At 40.0% G+C, this 18735-nt stretch overlaps 1 protein-coding gene across 1 annotated transcript in view; it reads right to left on the minus strand.

The window, feature by feature from the left end:
* The window catches only part of LOC310992478 (teneurin-3), a 123339-nt gene that overhangs the window by 46379 nt on the left and 58225 nt on the right, over nt 1–18735 (minus strand). The window contains exons 5-10 of the mRNA XM_083980542.1: nt 13852–13977; nt 11780–11994; nt 5961–6171; nt 4732–4833; nt 3560–3754; nt 2194–2394 (exon numbers count right to left, since the gene is read on the minus strand). Of these exons, the coding sequence (XP_083836668.1) occupies nt 2194–2394; nt 3560–3754; nt 4732–4833; nt 5961–6171; nt 11780–11994; nt 13852–13977 (1050 nt within the window). The remainder of the gene's footprint in view (nt 1–2193; nt 2395–3559; nt 3755–4731; nt 4834–5960; nt 6172–11779; nt 11995–13851; nt 13978–18735) is intronic.

Genomic DNA, 18735 nt, shown 5'->3' on the forward strand with positions numbered 1-18735 from the left:
AGAAAAAAAAAGAACATACGTATGTTGAGTTACAGCAGAATAACATGTGGAGTAAAAGCTTTGTTGTGAACCTATCCTCTTTTTCGAACCAACACATTCTTACAAGTGTTGATTGCAAAAACTTTAAGGGTGTGATCACACCAACAGTTTGATTTATTTAGGCAAAAAACATAATGAAGCTCATGCATTTATGTTCATCCAGGTTCAAACCGCCAAACTACAAGCAGATCAAAATGTGTTATCATTGTCACAGGGATTTTGCATGTTACTTCCTTAACAGATGTCGAGTCGTCTTGTTACTCAGTTTAAGCAAGAGAGCGGAGTTTGCTAATTTGTCTTCTTCTCGCTTACAGTAAGTAAGAAAAACAGAAAATGCATGAACTGGATGTGACCAGCAGCCTCAGACTGATGTTTGCCATCAGTCCTATGTTTTGTGTAACAACACCTCCCCAAGCATGAGTGAATGGTGGCTATCAGGTGTCAACATCTGTCTCCTTATCCCTGTGAGAGCTTTTTTCTTTTCTTTTCTTTTTTTTTTTGTTTCCTGTAGTTGGTTCAGATTACTTCCCTTCTCCTTGGAAAATGAAATGAGACCTTTACAGGCATCCTGCTGTGTTTGTGGTGTGTCAACAGACATTTAATGTTGCTGCTCTCATGCGGATCCATGAATCAAATTCTACAACGTCTTAAATGTGCTCCGTGTGAAAACATCAACGCCAACGTAAAAAATACTGTGTCGTCGCAGTGGCTTTCTTGTCTTAGTGAAAATATATAATTGTCTCTTCCAACTGCGCCCCATTACACCAAAGTAAAACTTTACTGGATGTGATATAGGAGACGTGTAACCTCATAGCTCATAAAACACAGCGCTGACGGTAGTGGAACATACACTGCATAGATCAGTCAGGCTCCCATTCATCATCTTTGGTGCATACCCACACCATGAATCAGTAGGACATCACAAATTAATAATTTTGTTTCCTTCATGTGAACTTGTGGGGAAATGCTGAACAAAAAAAAAAACACTTATTTGACTGTATAAATCAGACAATTTCACATTCAAATTGTGACAAAACAATTTAGGAAAACAAATTGTTCTCTAATGTTTGCTGAAAGACATTTCAAAAATAAAATAGAGATGATGAATTACCTCAAATTGCAATATTATTTGGCAAACGATTAAAGATTAAACTATTCATCACAAAAGGCACTCTTCTTTATCAAGTTGTACTTGTATTATAAAGTTAAAATAGTTACAGTGTCATAATAAGACACCTACGTGTAGATGCACTGCATTGCATGAGACACGTAATCTATTTCAAACTACAGTGTTAATACATCTGCTGTTGGAGAAAGCTGGCAACCGCAGTGTTTGTGTATGTATGTGTGTGTGTGTGTGTGTGTGTGTGTGTGTGTGTGTGTGTGTGTGTGTGTGTGTGTGTGTGTGTGTGTGTCCACGGGAAGGAAGGACAGGAAGTTTGTTTGGCATGAAAACAGAAGAAAAAGGACGCTTGTAAGATAAACTCAAACTTCATCCATTGGAACAGTAAAACAGACATTATAGAATGAGTCATGTAAACAATGTGCTTATAGCATGAATGAATAGATGAATATATGAAAGAATGAATGAATGAATGAATGAATGAATGAATGAATGAATGAATGAATGAATGAATGAATGAATGAATGAAATACCTAAATGTTTGCAGCTCTCAGTTGCTTAATATGCTCTCAATAATGTTTTTTTTTTTTTTTTCAAATCTGATTAATTAAACTGATGAATCAATTAGTCAGTTGAAAGATAAATAAGCTGAAACATTTCTGAGTCAAAACATCTATTCCAAGCTTCTCTAAATGGAAGTACATTTTTGTAGTTCTTTGTTGTGTGCGACTGGTAATTTAATAAACAATATAAACAAGAGGTATGAAGATGTCCCCGGAGCTTTAGATGGGCATTTTCATTTCATTAAACACATTCTTAATTGGAAAAAACAAGACAAACACTTAAGATCAACTGATTATGAAAATGATTGTTAGTTGCAGCCCACACAGTAACAGTAACAGTAACAGTAACAGTAACAGTAGCAGTAGCAGTAGCAGTAACAGTAACAGTAACAGTAGCAGTAACAGTGTTGGTGGTGGTGGTGGTGGAAGGTTTAAAGTGATGAAGAGGAAAGTGACGTGTGATCTGACCTATGGAGCAGTCGGCTCCTGTCCAGTTGGCCTCACAGATGCAGGTTCCCGAGTCGGTGTTGAAGGTGCCGTGACTGGAGCACTGCTCTGGACAAGTGCTCTTCAGGATCTCGCAGCTGATCCCGCCCCAGCCCGGGTTACAGTGGCAGTCGCCGTGATGACAGGTTCCGTGACCGGAGCACTCGGGGTCTACACAGTCCACTGAGGAGGACACACAGCGAGGATGACACAGTTTACCACTTCTAGACAGGACATCAAACCTACTTATTTACTGGAGCCACTCTAGCTCTGGTACCAGCCCAAAAAAAAAAAAAAAAAAAAATTCAGCTTTAGAGTGGAAGTGCTTCAGCGGCAGATGATGGTTGGTGAGCTGCAGCTGAAATGGTTGTAGTGTTCAGTGGAGGCTGCTAGTAATTTTCTACCCTATGTTCAACTACCTCCTCTACTCTACATTATAGGGTACTTCCACTATACTGAAAGCATAATTATGCTCTATTATACGCACTAGGAAAAGGAGCACAATTAGTGTCTAGACAGATATAATTAATTACTATTAACAATTTGCAGATCAACCTGCTGATCTAGGTTAATAATTGGCAATTATGACCAACATAATCAACCCATTACTAACAAGGGATAATTTGCAGCAGCATCATTGTGTTTCCCCGGGAGCCGATAGCTGTGTTCATTTCCATATACGCCAGGACACCAATATTGATTATTTACCTGAACCAATTAATCACGTCGGCGCCTTTACATACAAGCCCTGAACCACAAATTCAGTGTCCCCTTGTCCATCTTTCCCTCCCAAATGGCTCCACTTCAAAGAAAAGTGCCATATATTCATTTAGTGAACTCGATATCTTTTTACATGTGAGATCAATGACCTGCACATGTAAATCTGAGCTGATAATTGCCTTTTGTCTGCATGGGGATCAATACAGTTAAATGCAGTGAAGTGAATGGGGAGGTGAAAGGGGCGGTTGACAAAGAAAGAAGAAGCAGCGGTTCTCTCTCAATAAAGCGAGGAAGAGATGCCATTGACGGATCGATTTAAACAGGTGTCTTCAGCTGTGGAGCATACCAATAAGGTGACTGTATCAACCGGCGCTGCACAATCTGTTCCAGTTTGTACCCTAATGTGGTCTAAACACTAAGAGGGAGTTAATTTACACATGGTATCAATAACAACATCCAAAGCATTATCTGCTTGGCGGAGTTGAAAACGCCGATTGTTTCGCCAATGGACTGTGTCGATTCCCTCCGAGCTCCACGCAGGAGCATGTTGCGTGGAGCTGCTTGAAAGTAGACACGGCTGAGATAAAAAAAAAAAAAAAGGAGCTACTTCTCTTTTTTTGTCTTTTACCTTGTTCACAGTTGGTTCCTTTGTGGCCAGAGTTGCACACACAGTTGCCCGCCAGGCAGTGTCCGTGTCCCCCGCACTGAGGGTCGATACATTGGGAGGCGGGAACGTCACACTCGGTGCCCTTCCAGCCGCTGTAGCACTGGCAGCGCCCCCTGGTGTACTGGCCGTTCCCGCTGCACAGGACCGGGCAGGCGGCTGAGGAAAGACGACAAGTTGAAGGAGGTTTTCAAGGAGATACGGTATACTGTGGCATTACTATTTTACAACCTGATCTTCAGTCATGTATCTTGAATAACCTACCTAATAGAAACCTTTCTGTAAAAAAGAAAAAGAAAAAAGGTATTGCAAATAATGCAGCTTTTATCAATTTTAACAGAATAACTCAATAGTACTATAAACTTATATTTTCTCATTAGACTTGGAGGTGAAGATTCTTTTGATACCATGCTCCCACCTGTTCACTATGGGTTCCGCTTTAAAACCTCTTTTCACTCTTTCACTCTAAGCACGCAGGCAGCTTTGGTTCACTTTGACCAGTCGTTTATATTCACTCCAATATAATGGAGATGAGGACTTTCTGAAAGGTACTTCTTTTCTACTCCTCAGAGCAGTACCTCCTGTTACCTTGAACAACAGCAAAAAAAAAAAAAAAAAACTCAACAAGGCTTTACTTTCAGACATTTTTTTGTTGTTTTTGTTGCCTTCAATGAAAAATAGCAGGTTAAGTGTGTGGATAAATAAGAATACTAAAATAGACAAAGTGTCTTATTTATACTGCTTTTTAAAGGGTGATATAAATAAACAAAGTTACAAAAATGTGATAACAATCCAGGACATCTGCCAAATTTTTTTTCCTGCTTTAAGGCCAATCAGCATCTCCTGGTCCCAACTCATCTGCAATAATGTAACACTATTTTATATACAGAGTGTACTGGTCTAGCTCTTATATTGTTTGTTGTAAGTGTTATAGCTTTATTTAATTAAACTGGATTCATTTAGTTACTCATTTTTTATCCAATGCTTTAAGGAACATAAACAAAATTCCACTCATCCTTAAGAAATCTCAGAACAAGGGCAAAGGGAGAAAAAAAAAGAAAAAAAAAGAAGAACATTTCTAAAGTTTGAAACCTATTATGTCAAATGAACAGAAAAAAAAGTAATGTGTGCAGTACCTCTGGAACAGTATGGCCCTATGAATCCCGGGAAGCAGTGGCACGATCCTGCGACACACTCTCCGTTCCCGTAACAGTTGTGTGTGCACTCCATGACAGAGTCTGTGGGTACAGCAGTCAAGTGCAAGTCAGACTATTAAAAACCCATCACAATGTCAAATTACAGCAAACCTGAAGTTCCTCCTTAATAGAACATTTGAGGACTGTACAATTTGAGAAATACTGGCAGATGACTACAATACCACCTTTTCTTTTTACCCCCTTCCTGCTTCTCTAAGGATCCTCATCTGCAGAACTTGCATCAGGCATGGCATACATTTACAGCTATTTGTCCATGTCCCACTAAGGTCTAAGCCTCCATAACATGTATGCTGCTGCCCGGCTGTTCCCGACTAAGCCATGTTAAGTAAAAGCCACACAGGCATTTTAAATTAGACCAAATAATTCAATTTCCTTGACACATTTCCTTTCCCCCTGTCTCCTCTGCCGTCCCAGCCCCCATCTCCACCCCCGACCCCCTTGAATGACTGATCATGCCCACACAAGACATGCAATCTCCTGAGTGTTTACAGCTCAAATCCTCTCTGAGTTGAAGTTAATCTGACATATCCTACAGACAGATCTTGTGTTCATTCAACAGACCATTGCTCATAAAGGGCACCCCCAAAAGACTGGGGGCCCTCATTTTGATCGGCGTTAAGAGGGCAAACTTTTTTTTTTTTTTTGTTATTGCTCCGGCTTGTATTGGATGTTCTCTGAGCCAATGTCGGACCCGAGCAATTTTGACCCCACACATCGATACCTTCATATTTGTAGGACCGGATCAATACAAGACCCCGAAGGAAATAGAAAAAGAAAAACGTTAACTCAACCTTGGTGTTTCTCCTACCTCAAAACCCAGAAGGAAATTTCACAGACTTCAGAACACTGAAGAGGTTGTTAGGCAGGAAGGATCAATGCTGTGTATGGTCTTGTATTATAGTGTTGAGCACAATAATCCAGTACACTCCAATGAAAACCAAGATCTGCCTCCAAGGAGGTTCAAAGTTTCAAAAGCTCTGCCTGTTTGTGAAGCAGCTGAAAAAAAAAAAAAATCTTCCACCAACCTTCCTGTTTGTTTGCTCGGGCGCAGCTGTTTAAGGAAATTAAAATCTTTCAAACGTGTCATTACACATCATCCCCAATCACACAAACCAGACACTGCAGCAGCTGTTTGACCTCCTCCTTACCCTGGATGATGGTGTTATAGGACACTGCCTCCAGGCTCCGTCCGTCATTATAAAACGCCAGGTGCCACACCCCCGAGTCCAGGTACTGGATGAATCCGGCTTGATGGACAGCGACCGGATGATCCAGACGGGACCTTGACTCAGGTTCGCTGGGACTCCGATGCTCTTTAGCGATAAGCCGGCTGCCATCCAATAGCTCCACAAAGTCATACTGCAAAACAACACCAAGAGCAGATTTAGGCAACATTATTTTAACGTCAGTGTAATTAAATCAGGCAGTAAAAAGACAAGAGAGTTCAAAAAGTTTTTCTTTTTCTTGTCTGGATGCTTTGTATGCAGCCTCTCTAATGATTTTCCAAACAGTCTGAAAGGAATTCTTCTCAGTTGTAATTCAAGAGGCAGGTTTGTGTACACACCACAAATATTCTAGTATAATAAGTGTTGATTTTTCTGTGACAGTTATTTGGGGTTGATAGATGTTGTTTGGAGAGTTTTTTTTTTTTGCTACACTGATAGAGCTGATATAGCTCTGGGGCAAATGCTCAAAAGTTTTCCAAAAATATATTGTTAACTGGGATGAGAGTACACTTAAGGGCCTCTGGCAATGCGTTTATCATGATCTGTTAAATTAACATTGATAGATACTTGTAATTCAGGGTTATTTGGTGTTAGTCTACCTGCACAAAATACAAATAAGTAGATCAACCGTGTAAAAAAAATACACTCTCCAATCACATGCGTACACATTTTTTTTTCCTCCATTTTCTTACGAGTTGTAAGTGAATAAATCAACACTGCACATGGTGGAGCTTCTGGGGAAAGGTTTTTCTTATATTTTCCGTCCTTCAAATGTTTATATTTAATATATATGGACCATGAAAAACGCATACTGGGGGAATTCTGGAAAATTGAGGTGATGTGAATTGATACAAAATCCATGATTTAATTCACAGCAAATGATTGATGGTAATGTTGACATACTGTTAAAATACTGTTACTGTTAAATAGAATAAACTATACATTGCATGCCAGGCTTGTATTCCTTTTGATATACTATGCTGGGAGTGCAGCATAACTGTCCCTCTATATAATTCATTTAAAAAAAACAAAAAAAACAAACATTGATTAACGGGGTAAACAAGGAGTAACGACTCAGTCCTGCCAAGAGAAATAGGTAAAGCAGAGCCGGAACATCTGCTCTCACTGCACCTGCTCAACACCTGAACCGAGGCTGTAGGGTACAGAGCAGTGCAGCAGAAAACACTGTAACACATACCATGAATCCCCCGAACAAACTATAGAGGAGCACAGCAGATGCAGACAGATCCCCTGGCTAGCGTTTGTTAGCTACACAGTTGTACTGAGCATATAGTGAAGACTCTGGCTGGGAAAGAGTCTGTGAGCTGCTTAGGAGTGTGATGCATACAGATTGGCACTGGTAGCTGGCTTTTTAGAAGAGCCTGGATTTAAATCCAATGGTGTGAGGCTGTTTTCAAAGAGCTTTGATGAAATGTTCACACACTGAATTCTGGTTTTAACATAGTGGAGATGTGTCTTCATTTAAATTTTGGACTATTGAGTCATTCAATTAGTAATTTTATGTCAATTTAGAAAACATTTTAAAAATATATAAATATTTGCAACATTTTTAGAAAGGTGAAGCAATTACATTTTCTTTCCTGCTTCACGAGGATCGAGATATATGCTCAGCGTTTTCAGGGTGCTCTGGCAAGAACGACTCTAAACATGTTTCCAGTGACAAAAACCGCAGTGAGAGAAGAGGGTAAAGGGAAAAGTATATTTTTGTTCTTCAAATAGAGAAAGGGAGAAAAAAATACAGAAATATATAAATAAATACATTTAAAAAATCATTTTTTAATATCCATACAGGAAATATTGTAATGAACCCTGTTAATCAGTCGTAAAACCACCAAGAGTGATTATACATTGTTTTTTGGGGGAAATATAAAATCAAATCAAAATCTCTCTTGTTCAAAATTTTTTAATATACAGTATCAACACTGAATTAAACTTTTTTTTTTACCTAAATCCCATATTCTACCTGAAAATCTGTTTTTTTATGGCCACACATGAAGCATCACAACTTATTGACCTGATTTCTTGCAGTAGCAGTCTGTGTTTTCAGCAAAACAAATAAAAAAAATAAAAAAATAGGTAAAATAAAATAAACCCTGCAAGCTACCTGCCCAACCAGCACCAGACAGCAGACGAGCAATTAACCAACTAAGTGTTAACGTCTTGCTGCCATGGATTTACATTCATAATGCAAGGCAAGTGGTGGTTTTAAATGGTTACAGTTGGTAGTTGGCATATACAGTATGTGTGAATAGGTCAGTGGTGTATGAATACTGTTATTTTCTCATCAAGGTTCCTGCCCCCTGTATCAATTGATGGAGCTCTAACTCAGTATTCAGCTGTAAAGGCACACAATAGATATAGAAATTGTTGTGACAGAATGAAACCAAAAACACAAAAAAGCATTAAAATAGGATTTCTTTCTGTGGAATGTGACAGACGTGGTCCCAGGCAATCCTTCGGTTGACTTGCAAACAACAGGAAAGAGTGCATTAAGGGAGGGGGAAGTAGAGTCAACACTGTGATTTAAACCCCTTTGAGTCAGGCAGGGGGCAGGGGAGGGATATTAACCTGGCGGAAGTTGACTTCTTTGTGTTGCTGGCTTCAGGGGGAAGTAATAAAACAGTTCTTCCCACAAGCCCTGAACCTCTTGGCCAAGTGCATACATCTCGATTAGCTGGTGTGAAAGCCCCCCACCCCACCCCAACTCATCTCAATCCAACAATACCGTCGAATAACAGGCAAGAGACCAAGCGTGGAGAGACTGCCAGATGCCCCACGGACAGAGGAGGAACACTCACAGCCTGTAAATTCCTTAGATAGATTGAATGAAATTAGTCGGATACTTGATAACAACTGAGAACAAATTCCTAAAGAAAAAAAAAAAAAGAAGCAAAAGTTAGCTTTTTCCAACTTGTTTGGTTTCTATCAGCGCAGACAGACTTTCAATAGCAGATGGAGGAAGTCTATATTTGAGAGAGGTGGAGAGGCTGTTGTCTTGTCTTCCAAGCTGTGAATAAGACGAACAGTCAATATCCCTCATTGAGGTATTTCATGCTCAGTTAAGTAAATGCATTGATTTGTGCCGCCAGAACCTGAACAGAATGTAATTTAGAGGTGGCCACAATGGACAGAGTGTCCAGCATTGACAAGCTTGAGTGTCTGTGCAACAATTGCCGGAGACATAAAGGTAGTGTCTTGTTAATTAGTACCCTTTGGTCTTTGATTTTGTTGGGCTTCCTTTTTCACCTTGAAAGTGCAATCCACCTCACTTGTTGTCACTTGCATCGGACTTTCTCCCATCAAAGAGTGGCCCTCACTGTCTACACTTGAGTGAAGCCCATCTTTACAAAGAGAGAATGTCAAGAAGGTGAAGCTGAGAGCTTTTGCAGTCAAGTGTGGTGGAAAATAGCCATTGTCTGAGTGCCTCCATCACCATCACCACACGTCGGACATTCGGATCCCCCAGAAATGTCGTTCAAGTGACACATCAGACATTTTGGGAACACTTCAATTTGCAAATGGCCGACATTTAGTTGAAGGGAAACGACGTACGTGCCCACACAGAGAGGTAAATCGACACTGAGGGGGAGAAAACTGAACTTAGACTAGAGCCCAATTCTTTTGGTACATGCTAGGAATTTAAAAGAGGAGAGTTTCAAAAGGGCAGATAAAGAATCCCATTAAAGGATGCAGTATCTTTTTAAAACTTTATTGTGCCATTTTAATTCTGCTTGGACACACGCCTCTTTGACACAGTGAAATGGCCTCTACCTCCTTAAAGCTGCAATCATTAATGTCTTATATAAACATTTGACCGCATGGCTATGTTTAATATGATAATAGTTATAAACTGAGTGATGGAGAGATGAGCCCACTGATAATAATAATAATAATAATAATAATTAACTCTTCAAATGCCCCCAAATCTCTGGAGCATTTTACCTCCTCTTAGGTTTTGGTTTCACAGCCTGCAGCTTTACTGTCAGGGAAGCTGTTTTTGCGTGCGTGTGTGTATTTTCCTGCTACAACTGATAACATGGTTGAATTTAGCATCTAAAGAGACAGATATTTATTGGACTTACAAATAACACCACCGCCATCACATCTTCATAAGGTGATAAATATATCTGTGTTGTGTTCACTGCTTTTTAGTGTCACCAAGTAACCACCAAAGAAATGAATTTAAAAAACAAATGCATGTTTAATGACACCACATTTAAATCCTTCTTCATATGATGTAATTTCAGTTAAATAGAGCTTTTTGGGCTGAGACATAATGCAGGTAGAAATCATATACACCCATGTGGAGTATTGGTTACAGACAAAAGCTATTAGATCTAACAACAGGGGGTTAAATTAACAAGAAAATAATGACTACTTTTAATGCTTAGATTTTATGTTACATTTTAAACTCTCTAGTGCCTCTAAACAACTGCAACAGTGGTACGATTAAATTGACCAGATAACTGGCTCAATGCCATTCCATTATCTCTGCAAATATGTGTTTTTACTAAAGCAATAAAGCCATTTAACTGGTGTAGTTACTAGTAGAGTATATAGCTGCATTTCTGGTTCTCTCATTTTGGCTAATGTGATAAACAATACTTTTCATTTATAAGAGAAGGAAGATGTTATTAGGGTCACTATTGTATTCCTATTCCTAACTCACCAAACTTTGCACAAAGGTCCAGTCCCATTCCAGATTACTTCAACTATAAACTCAAGCCAATAATCCTGATGGTGACGCTACAGCAAGCGTCTAAAGTTCAAAACTTTGAAAATTCATAACAAATCAACCATACGTGCTACAGCTTCACAACTTTCATCAAACTGTAGCCTCAATATTGAAGAAACATTTGTACATTTAAACCTGTTAATATTATTTAGTCCATCACTCTGTTCTTTTCAAAAGCTGTAAAACTTCTTAAACCTATCTCCTCCCACAATCTTTCCTCAATTGACACCAAACTTGCTACAGAGCATCTTCAGACTGTCCTACACAAAACCTGTTTCTCAGATTTTTGATTTATCAAAAATTGAGCCTACAGTGCATCAAAATGTTTGAGTGTAAATGCTACTGTAAACATATACCTGCAAATTCTTGCTAAATACATTTTCAGCGTTCATGAAAAAAATGGACAACATTTTGGAGTCATGGTAGATGATGTTTGGAAAATTTCAGAATTTTATCTCAAAAACTGAATTTTTCATAGCATTTTGAATTTTTCTCTCATGTGAACAATTGGAGTCAATGCAAGAATGGCCTATTTAAACATCAGTTATTCACTTAGGGAGCAAATCAATCATTGTTAAAAACAAATTACCAACATCTCAATGTTTTCTAGATGCAATATGTGTATTTTCAGATTTTTGTCTTGATGACTGATTTTTAATTTTTAATTTTTTTTTTAAATAGTGGTTTGAAATCTGCATAGGCAACTGCTATCATGTGACTGGCTAAGTTAATTTGTGAAGCCTCACATGAACTGTCATTAGCCAATTAGCTAAGTGAGATGGATGATGGACTTAGGTGTCAGAGGTTGTGAGTTCAAGCCTCAACTGATGCAAAATGAACATTATAATTTTAACTGTCTTGTCTCCCTATTCTCCTGTTTGTTGTTCCCTAAATTTGCCAAAAATTCAGCAACTATTTTTTTTTCTTATGACATTCTTACAGGATACATACTGTATTTAAAAAGATTTTTTGAAAAAGCCTTTACCTGAGTGTGAGATGGAGCGAGACCCTTTCGTCCGTAGACTCCGATCAGCGCGTTCTTCTGTACCGAGATGTTGAACTTGATGAAACGTGGTTGGTCCATGTTGAGCTGAGAGCGCCAGAACACCCCAGGTGGGACGCTCTGACCCACCCTCTTCCCTATATCGACCTGCCCGGTATCGATGGAGTTGTTCTCCTGATGGAGCACGCTAGTCCTTCCTGGAAGACAGATAAGCAGCCCCATCTTGATTACGTAAGTTCTTAGAGAACCAAAACAATAAAGTTCAGGTGTTATGGTGCAAATCAGTCATCACAGAGCCTTTTTGTGGCATTAGCTAAAACATTCACACTCAAATCTGAAACACAATCTCTGTCTTATTTGTAAGTCTTTGATCTGTGGATATCAGTAAATGCTGCATTCTATCTTTTCCTTTGCAGTACAATCTTTTTTTTTTCTTTCCTTGAGTCAAGCAGAGACCTAACAATAAGATAAGTCATATTTTTTCCAAATGAGCAGTGGCCAGGCAAGACAGGATTAAAAGTAATGGTTCCCTGTGGTCCATGATGCACTGCTCACGGGGAAAAAAATGACCAGATATAATTGGTTTTTTATAAGACTCAAACAGGCCACATCTCCCATCTTTTTCTCTGGTCGTGGTGACTCATAGAGCAGGGCTTCATATCAGATAAGGCCTAAATGGAATCTGTCAGATGTACTGTGCTACCTTGCCAGAGCAATAACAGCAAATCAAAACAATTTGGCGAATGATGTCCTTAAAGTGTGTCCTTACAGCACAAAAGATGGAGGGATGGCTGCTCTTAATATGACTCATGCTCACATGAAAAACTGTAGCCCGCAAGGTGTTATTACATGAACAGATTTCATTGTTAAGAAGAAAAATCTGTAAAGTGTTTTGCAGTCACTGGCGTCCAGAGCTCTGCTGTAGAAGGAGCGCAGCTGTGCTCCTTAATTTACTGCCGCAATGACTTTTAACTTGTTAGCTGGATGGCGCAGACTCGTCCTGCAACATAATAACAACTCAACCTTTGCTTCTCCATCTTGTAAGAAGTATTTCACCGTGTGGCCATGTTTATACTGTGTATCTGCTTGTGCCAGGCCTCCATTATTTACATGCCTCCGTGTAATGTGTGTAATGAGGCCATTGCCTGTCGCTTTAGTTTCAGTCAAAGTGAAGACTGGAAGCCAAGTTTACCTCTGGGGAGAATAATAGCCAGCTATTGATTGCCTTTAAACAGTCCAAAACCTGCCTCCTGCTATCTTAATTAGCAGTACTTATGAGGATTTAAATCTAGCCGAGTTTAAACAATTGAGCTTTTGCCTGGCCTACTCAACTCAATTAATGCTTTTCGTGGCCATGCATTCTAAATACCGCAGTGTGCTTAAAGATTAATTTGGTGGCTTTTGCTGTAAAGGTGAACTCGGATGGCCTGACTGCTTGTTGTTGAATACGCAATGGTCTTAAAATTATGATTAGGCAGTACAAAGCTGTCTGGAATCAGCCAATTGATATTCAGGATGTGAAAGATCTCAGTAGCTCCAAAGGCTGACTGAGCATCGAGCATTGAAACTTTCACCCTGTCATTCAAGACGCCAAATGATTTCTCATTCTCAGTCGTCATTTGAACCTGTATTTGATTTAATTAATTTGTATGTTGATGCTTTCAAGATAATTTAACCTTTTTTTTTTGTTTATTTTAAGTTTGCATTTCATTGCCAAAAGCAGTATTTACATATAATCAGCCCCATTCTCCCCTTTTCTGACAGCCTGAGGGTTATTTGCACATTTTAAGCCTTTGTCTACATTAGTAAGACCAATAGTCAATATTCTGCTTTTTGCTTTTAAGCTGTTGGGTTTATTACTTTTTTTATTTTAGAATAGTAATATTAACCCAGATTGGAAAATATCTATTCAAGAATCAATGCCAAAAAACCTTGACCAAAAGAAGGGAAAGCCAACCAAAGAATAAACACATTAATCTGGAGCATTCATGGGTGAAGATTCATTTAGATGTTGAGTAGTGATTAAATCAGATATGAGTTTTTGATTTCCTCACCATCGGCAGCCAGAGCTGTCACTATGCTCGACTGAGTGGGCCCTGTCTTCCCAACTCCTCCGTTTTCAAAAGCCGGCTGGTTGTCCAACTCTTGGAGCTGCCAATTGAGGCCGAAAAGGTGCATCGCTGTGAAATACACAAAAAAGCTGCGTGGGCTTGTTGAAAGGGATAAACAAATAAGCAAATAGCCGCACAAAAACAATCAAGCCACTTAAGCTCAAAAGACCCGTGGGAGAGCAAGATGGACAGATCCGATGTAGTATCATAAAAAAAAAAGCTGTTTAACTTCCAACATTTCACTTCAAATTTTGTTATTTTGCAGCCACTGTGCCATGGGTGGCTTCTGCGTAAACACAGCACTGATAGAGGCCAGCCAAAGTCACTTCAATCAATACTTAGGAACCCTGTTGCTCTAGCATGTTTCCTTGGGGAGTGCTGTTCATTAACGTGCCGCACAAACAGCAACTGTATCAAAGAGAGCAGCAGGCAGAATTTCTATTTTGACACAAAGCGCTCACTTCAGACGAGCAGACGAGATGCGCCGAACAAGCCTTAAACTCTCCAAGTCTAATACAAAGCAGGAAGGACACAGATACACAGCTCCATGTGTGTGCAAAAAAAAGAGAAAAAGAAAGAATAATAAATAAATAAATAATACAGGAGAAAGAGACAGAAAAGTGTGAGACTTAAGAAAGTGTAAGGCAGTGTATTGAGACAGACAGTCGCAGCAGGGGAAGGAAGTGAGAGGGTAGGTTGTTGCAACACTCCTCTAGTTCTCTTACATAACTAAACTGTGTGCAGCTTTCATTCAGCAAACCTGCTTTATTGTCACAGTATTGTATCCAATCAAACTGTGTTCTTGTTGTTTTGGGAAACTGAGGTGCTTCTGTGAGCGCAGCAAGAGGGCCAATCTCCTTCAAAGTCGCCAGCCAGGGAACATGCTGAGGAAGCATCTTGATTTCCGACCATTTGATCTGCGGGAGAAACTTTTCTCTAACACCCGTTGCTCGCTGGGAAGATGGATATTGACTGCAGCAAATAACTTGAGAGGTGTACGTGGAGCGGTGAAGAATATTAAATGTGAAGGGGGCCAAAAGGAAGATGGAAAACGAGAGCGGACAGTGCACGAGTCAGGACTTTGTTAAGGAAGTGCGGTGCGTGTTTTTTGTTTAAGGACGGTGGATGATGAAGATATTTGGCATCAGTTTAGTGGCAGCGGTGTCCTTGGTGGATCGAATAAACAGGCACTTCATGGCCTTGAATTCCAATTAAATAATGCAGGTGTAACATTGAGTGACAATGTTTGGCTACCCGCTCCGCTCAGCCAGCATCACCCTCGGCGTCAGAATCAATTTTCTTTCCTGGTGAAGCAAACCAGCAACATCACCAGCAGCAGAAATGAATGCTGACTGATCCATCAATATTTTTGACAAGTCTGTCTTTTCTAAACACCCTGAACCGACTCATCTAACAGAGCCTTTAAATGTGAAAACCTGCAAGATCTGTGCACCTTTGGCTCTTTTAGCTTTCAATTATTTTCTGCATCAATGTATTTTCCTGTTGTTATTGATATGACAGTAAAAAAACAAACCTTCTTGATCTTTGTCCAGCTTCACCAGGTACCGACAAGTCTCAATTGAGATGTACAGCCAGACCAAACTAAGCAAATTTACAGAGAATCAGACGCAGCTCTTGGAATATTCTCTTTCGTCCTCCAACACTGAAGCACACGGTACGCCCCGGCCTTGTTAAAATGTAAAACTCCTGGTTTTTTTAAATACCAACTTCAAACAGTCCACAAACGGCACACTGTGGTAAATACCTCCAGTTCTTTAGACTCACATGTTGGTGGCAAAAGCCTCCAGAGTCCCGAGAAAACACTGTGTGCTGAGCTGGAGCTTTAATAGCGAGGATCAACCGAGGACATCGAGCATGAACCCCAAGTGAAACATCCTCCCCACGGGCGAAAAAAAAGAGAAAAAAGTGACACCTACTCAAGACTGACAGCATGAAATTAAAGCATGTTAAAGTATCACTTAAAGAATAAAAGGTGGAATCGTCTTTCACCCAACAAAACCTGCATTTAGAAAATTAGCATTAAGGATTTTAGAAAATTAACCTAATTTAATGTTAAGAGCTGAAATCTGTCTCTGAGCTGACTGGCAGAAGACACAACGCAGAGCTTTATCAAGGGAGACATGAAGTGACAGACGGTGCACTCGCACACAAGAGGCTTGTTGTCTCACAGCATATAAGCAACAAGCTTTTTTTTTAATGGTAACATTTAACAGGTCCTTCTTTAAGCATGCTAACGCTGACAAAGCTTTAAGCCGGTGATTGTGCCGGATGAAAACTCAGGGGATCATCAGTCATTAAAATGTGTCCTCTGGAGACTCTGAATATCTCTGGTATATTTTACTGCATTTTATCCAGTAAACTGTGGGCAGCAGTGCGGCTCTTGTGAATCTGACACACGGCAGAGAACCTTCCCCACTTCACTGCACTTAGTACACCGGCTCATCAACAAATTGCTTTGAGGTGAATAGCCCTCAATTTATGAATTTGCATAAGTTATTCCTGCAGCCTCGGCCAGTTCAATTAATATTTATGGACCATGAGCAGTTCTCGTCTTTGGGCTAAGATGCTTAAAAAAGCTAGCCTCCAATCTCTGATGTTAACATTTACCACCACTGACCATGAACGGGCGGTTGATTTTGAAAAGTTAACAAAGTGTTTGTTTGAGCTGTGACATCCTCGTGGTATGTATAGCGTGGAGAGGCATGGAGCCTTCTGCCTGAACTAATCCCCCATAAATTGGTGGTGTTGTTACCTGGAAAACACTGTGCTAATAACGGTTCTTCATAGGAATGATAACAATTATTCAGCTAAGCTAACTAGGGCATTGGAAACATAAATGGGTAGAAGAAGAAGAAGAAAGATCTCCTGTTAAAATATGCAGATGACACTATTCTAATGGCCACAGTCACCGAAAATAATTAGTCCATTTACCAAAGAGAGAGGTGGCCCATCTGGAGTCCCTATGTGCCAAATACAACTTGGAACTGTGCAGCTTCAAAATTATCGAGATAAACATTGTTTTATGTTGAAAACTGCCAGCACATCTCTACAGAAACTTCCCTCCGGGGACTCCTAGAAATAAGCCGCAGAGCTGAGAGCATGGCTAAGATGTGCCTGGTCTGTAGGATGCTATCTGCAACAAATCCAATAACAGCGTCTCCACCACAATGCTGACCGAGACACGCTTGGTTCATCTGGTCCTTATAGACTAAAGGACCAACCCCTCAGCTCCTCACAAAACACAGTGCTCATCGCTGCCGAGTGGAGCCACCTGTATCATCCACTCATCTCTGGTGACTGGCGGGTCTGTATTCACATCACCACCGAGCTCAGCGTGTCAACAATTCATGAGAATCACTTTAATCAACAGGACTTGACTGAAAAACACATCAATAACCCAAAAGTCATTTTCTCTGTGTCGGATATATTTATGGATATAAGGTGTCAGAAAGATGTATTTCATCCTAAATTAGAAATCTGAATAATGACACAGACAAACAGATAATTCATGCTTCATTTAAAGTAGGTTTTTAATTAATACATTCCTTATATCTAGCTGACATTTAGAGGCAAATGTCAGACAAAAGAGGTCTGTCACTGTCTACTTTGAAACATTTTGATCTGAGGACATTGATGCCATTTATTTCTGTGTGGTGCAGCTCAATTTAAACTGATTTCCCAAAGATTCACATGCTATTTCTGCTATTCAGTCAGAGCTGGACCCGGTCCTGATTGGCCTCTCCTCTATCTGAACAATCGCTGAACTCCTTCCAATCAGGCAGTTTGCAGAAGTGGGAGCTGGAAAGCCTACACCTCAGCAGGTTTGCCTCATTTGAATTACAGGAGCTGCTGCTGTCGTTCAGACACGGTCCAGTTGTGTGACTGCTACGCATGCTATTCTTTATATTTATTAGATAAAGGAAAAAAAAAAAAGATTTTCTTGAATAAAATATCAGGAGGTACATTTGTCTTCTGCTGCTACAGAACGAAACAAAAAGAGAGTTGTTGTGCGGTAAACCTGGAGTGCTATACCATTTTTGGTCCTGGTCTGCTTGTATTTGTCTTCGAGTTTGTCTTGGTGCTAATGGGATTGTGAGAGTTGACAGTGGGAAAGTATTAAAGTATGAGTGCGCATTGTAGCATTGCACCTGGCAGGTCAATTGGTGGCGAATGAAAGAGAGAGGAGGTGGTGGAAACACACTCCTGAGGGAAGTGGTGGAGGGCTGCATCTGTTTAACACACACATATACACATGCACGTTCATGCACATGCACGCTCATGCACGCCTACATTCACTTACACAGCAAGAGCGAGAGAGCTTAAGCAACAGGACGCACCCTGGAGTCAGGCCAAAAATACAATTCGCAAACATCCGACAGGTCTACAATTAAACAAGTTGGTGATTGTTGGGATGAAAATGTTGTAAATGAATCCAATCTGCTAGAACTGTAGTGACAACAGCTGAACAAATGACTTGTTTCTGCTTGTTTTCCCTGCGTAAACCCCCAGCATATCTGTCATGAGCAGGAGCCCAAATAAAAAATAGCAACTGATTCCAGCACACAGAGGAGCACTTAAGTTATAAAGTGTATGTATATATATCCATACTAATTTTATGATATGAGATCATGAGCGACAACAAGCAACAAAACAGTTAAGTCAATAAAGGCTATGTGAATGTTGATACTGATACAGCGCATTTATGACCTCTCCTCCAAGAGAGAGCACTCCCCTCTCTAGTCACCAATAAAACACTGGTTATAGGATCTTCCCAACAACGCCATATTTCTCCTTATACAACTGTGT

Source organism: Trachurus trachurus (assembly GCF_905171665.1).
Source record: "Trachurus trachurus genome assembly, chromosome: 10".
Lineage (NCBI taxonomy): Eukaryota > Metazoa > Chordata > Actinopteri > Carangiformes > Carangidae > Trachurus > Trachurus trachurus.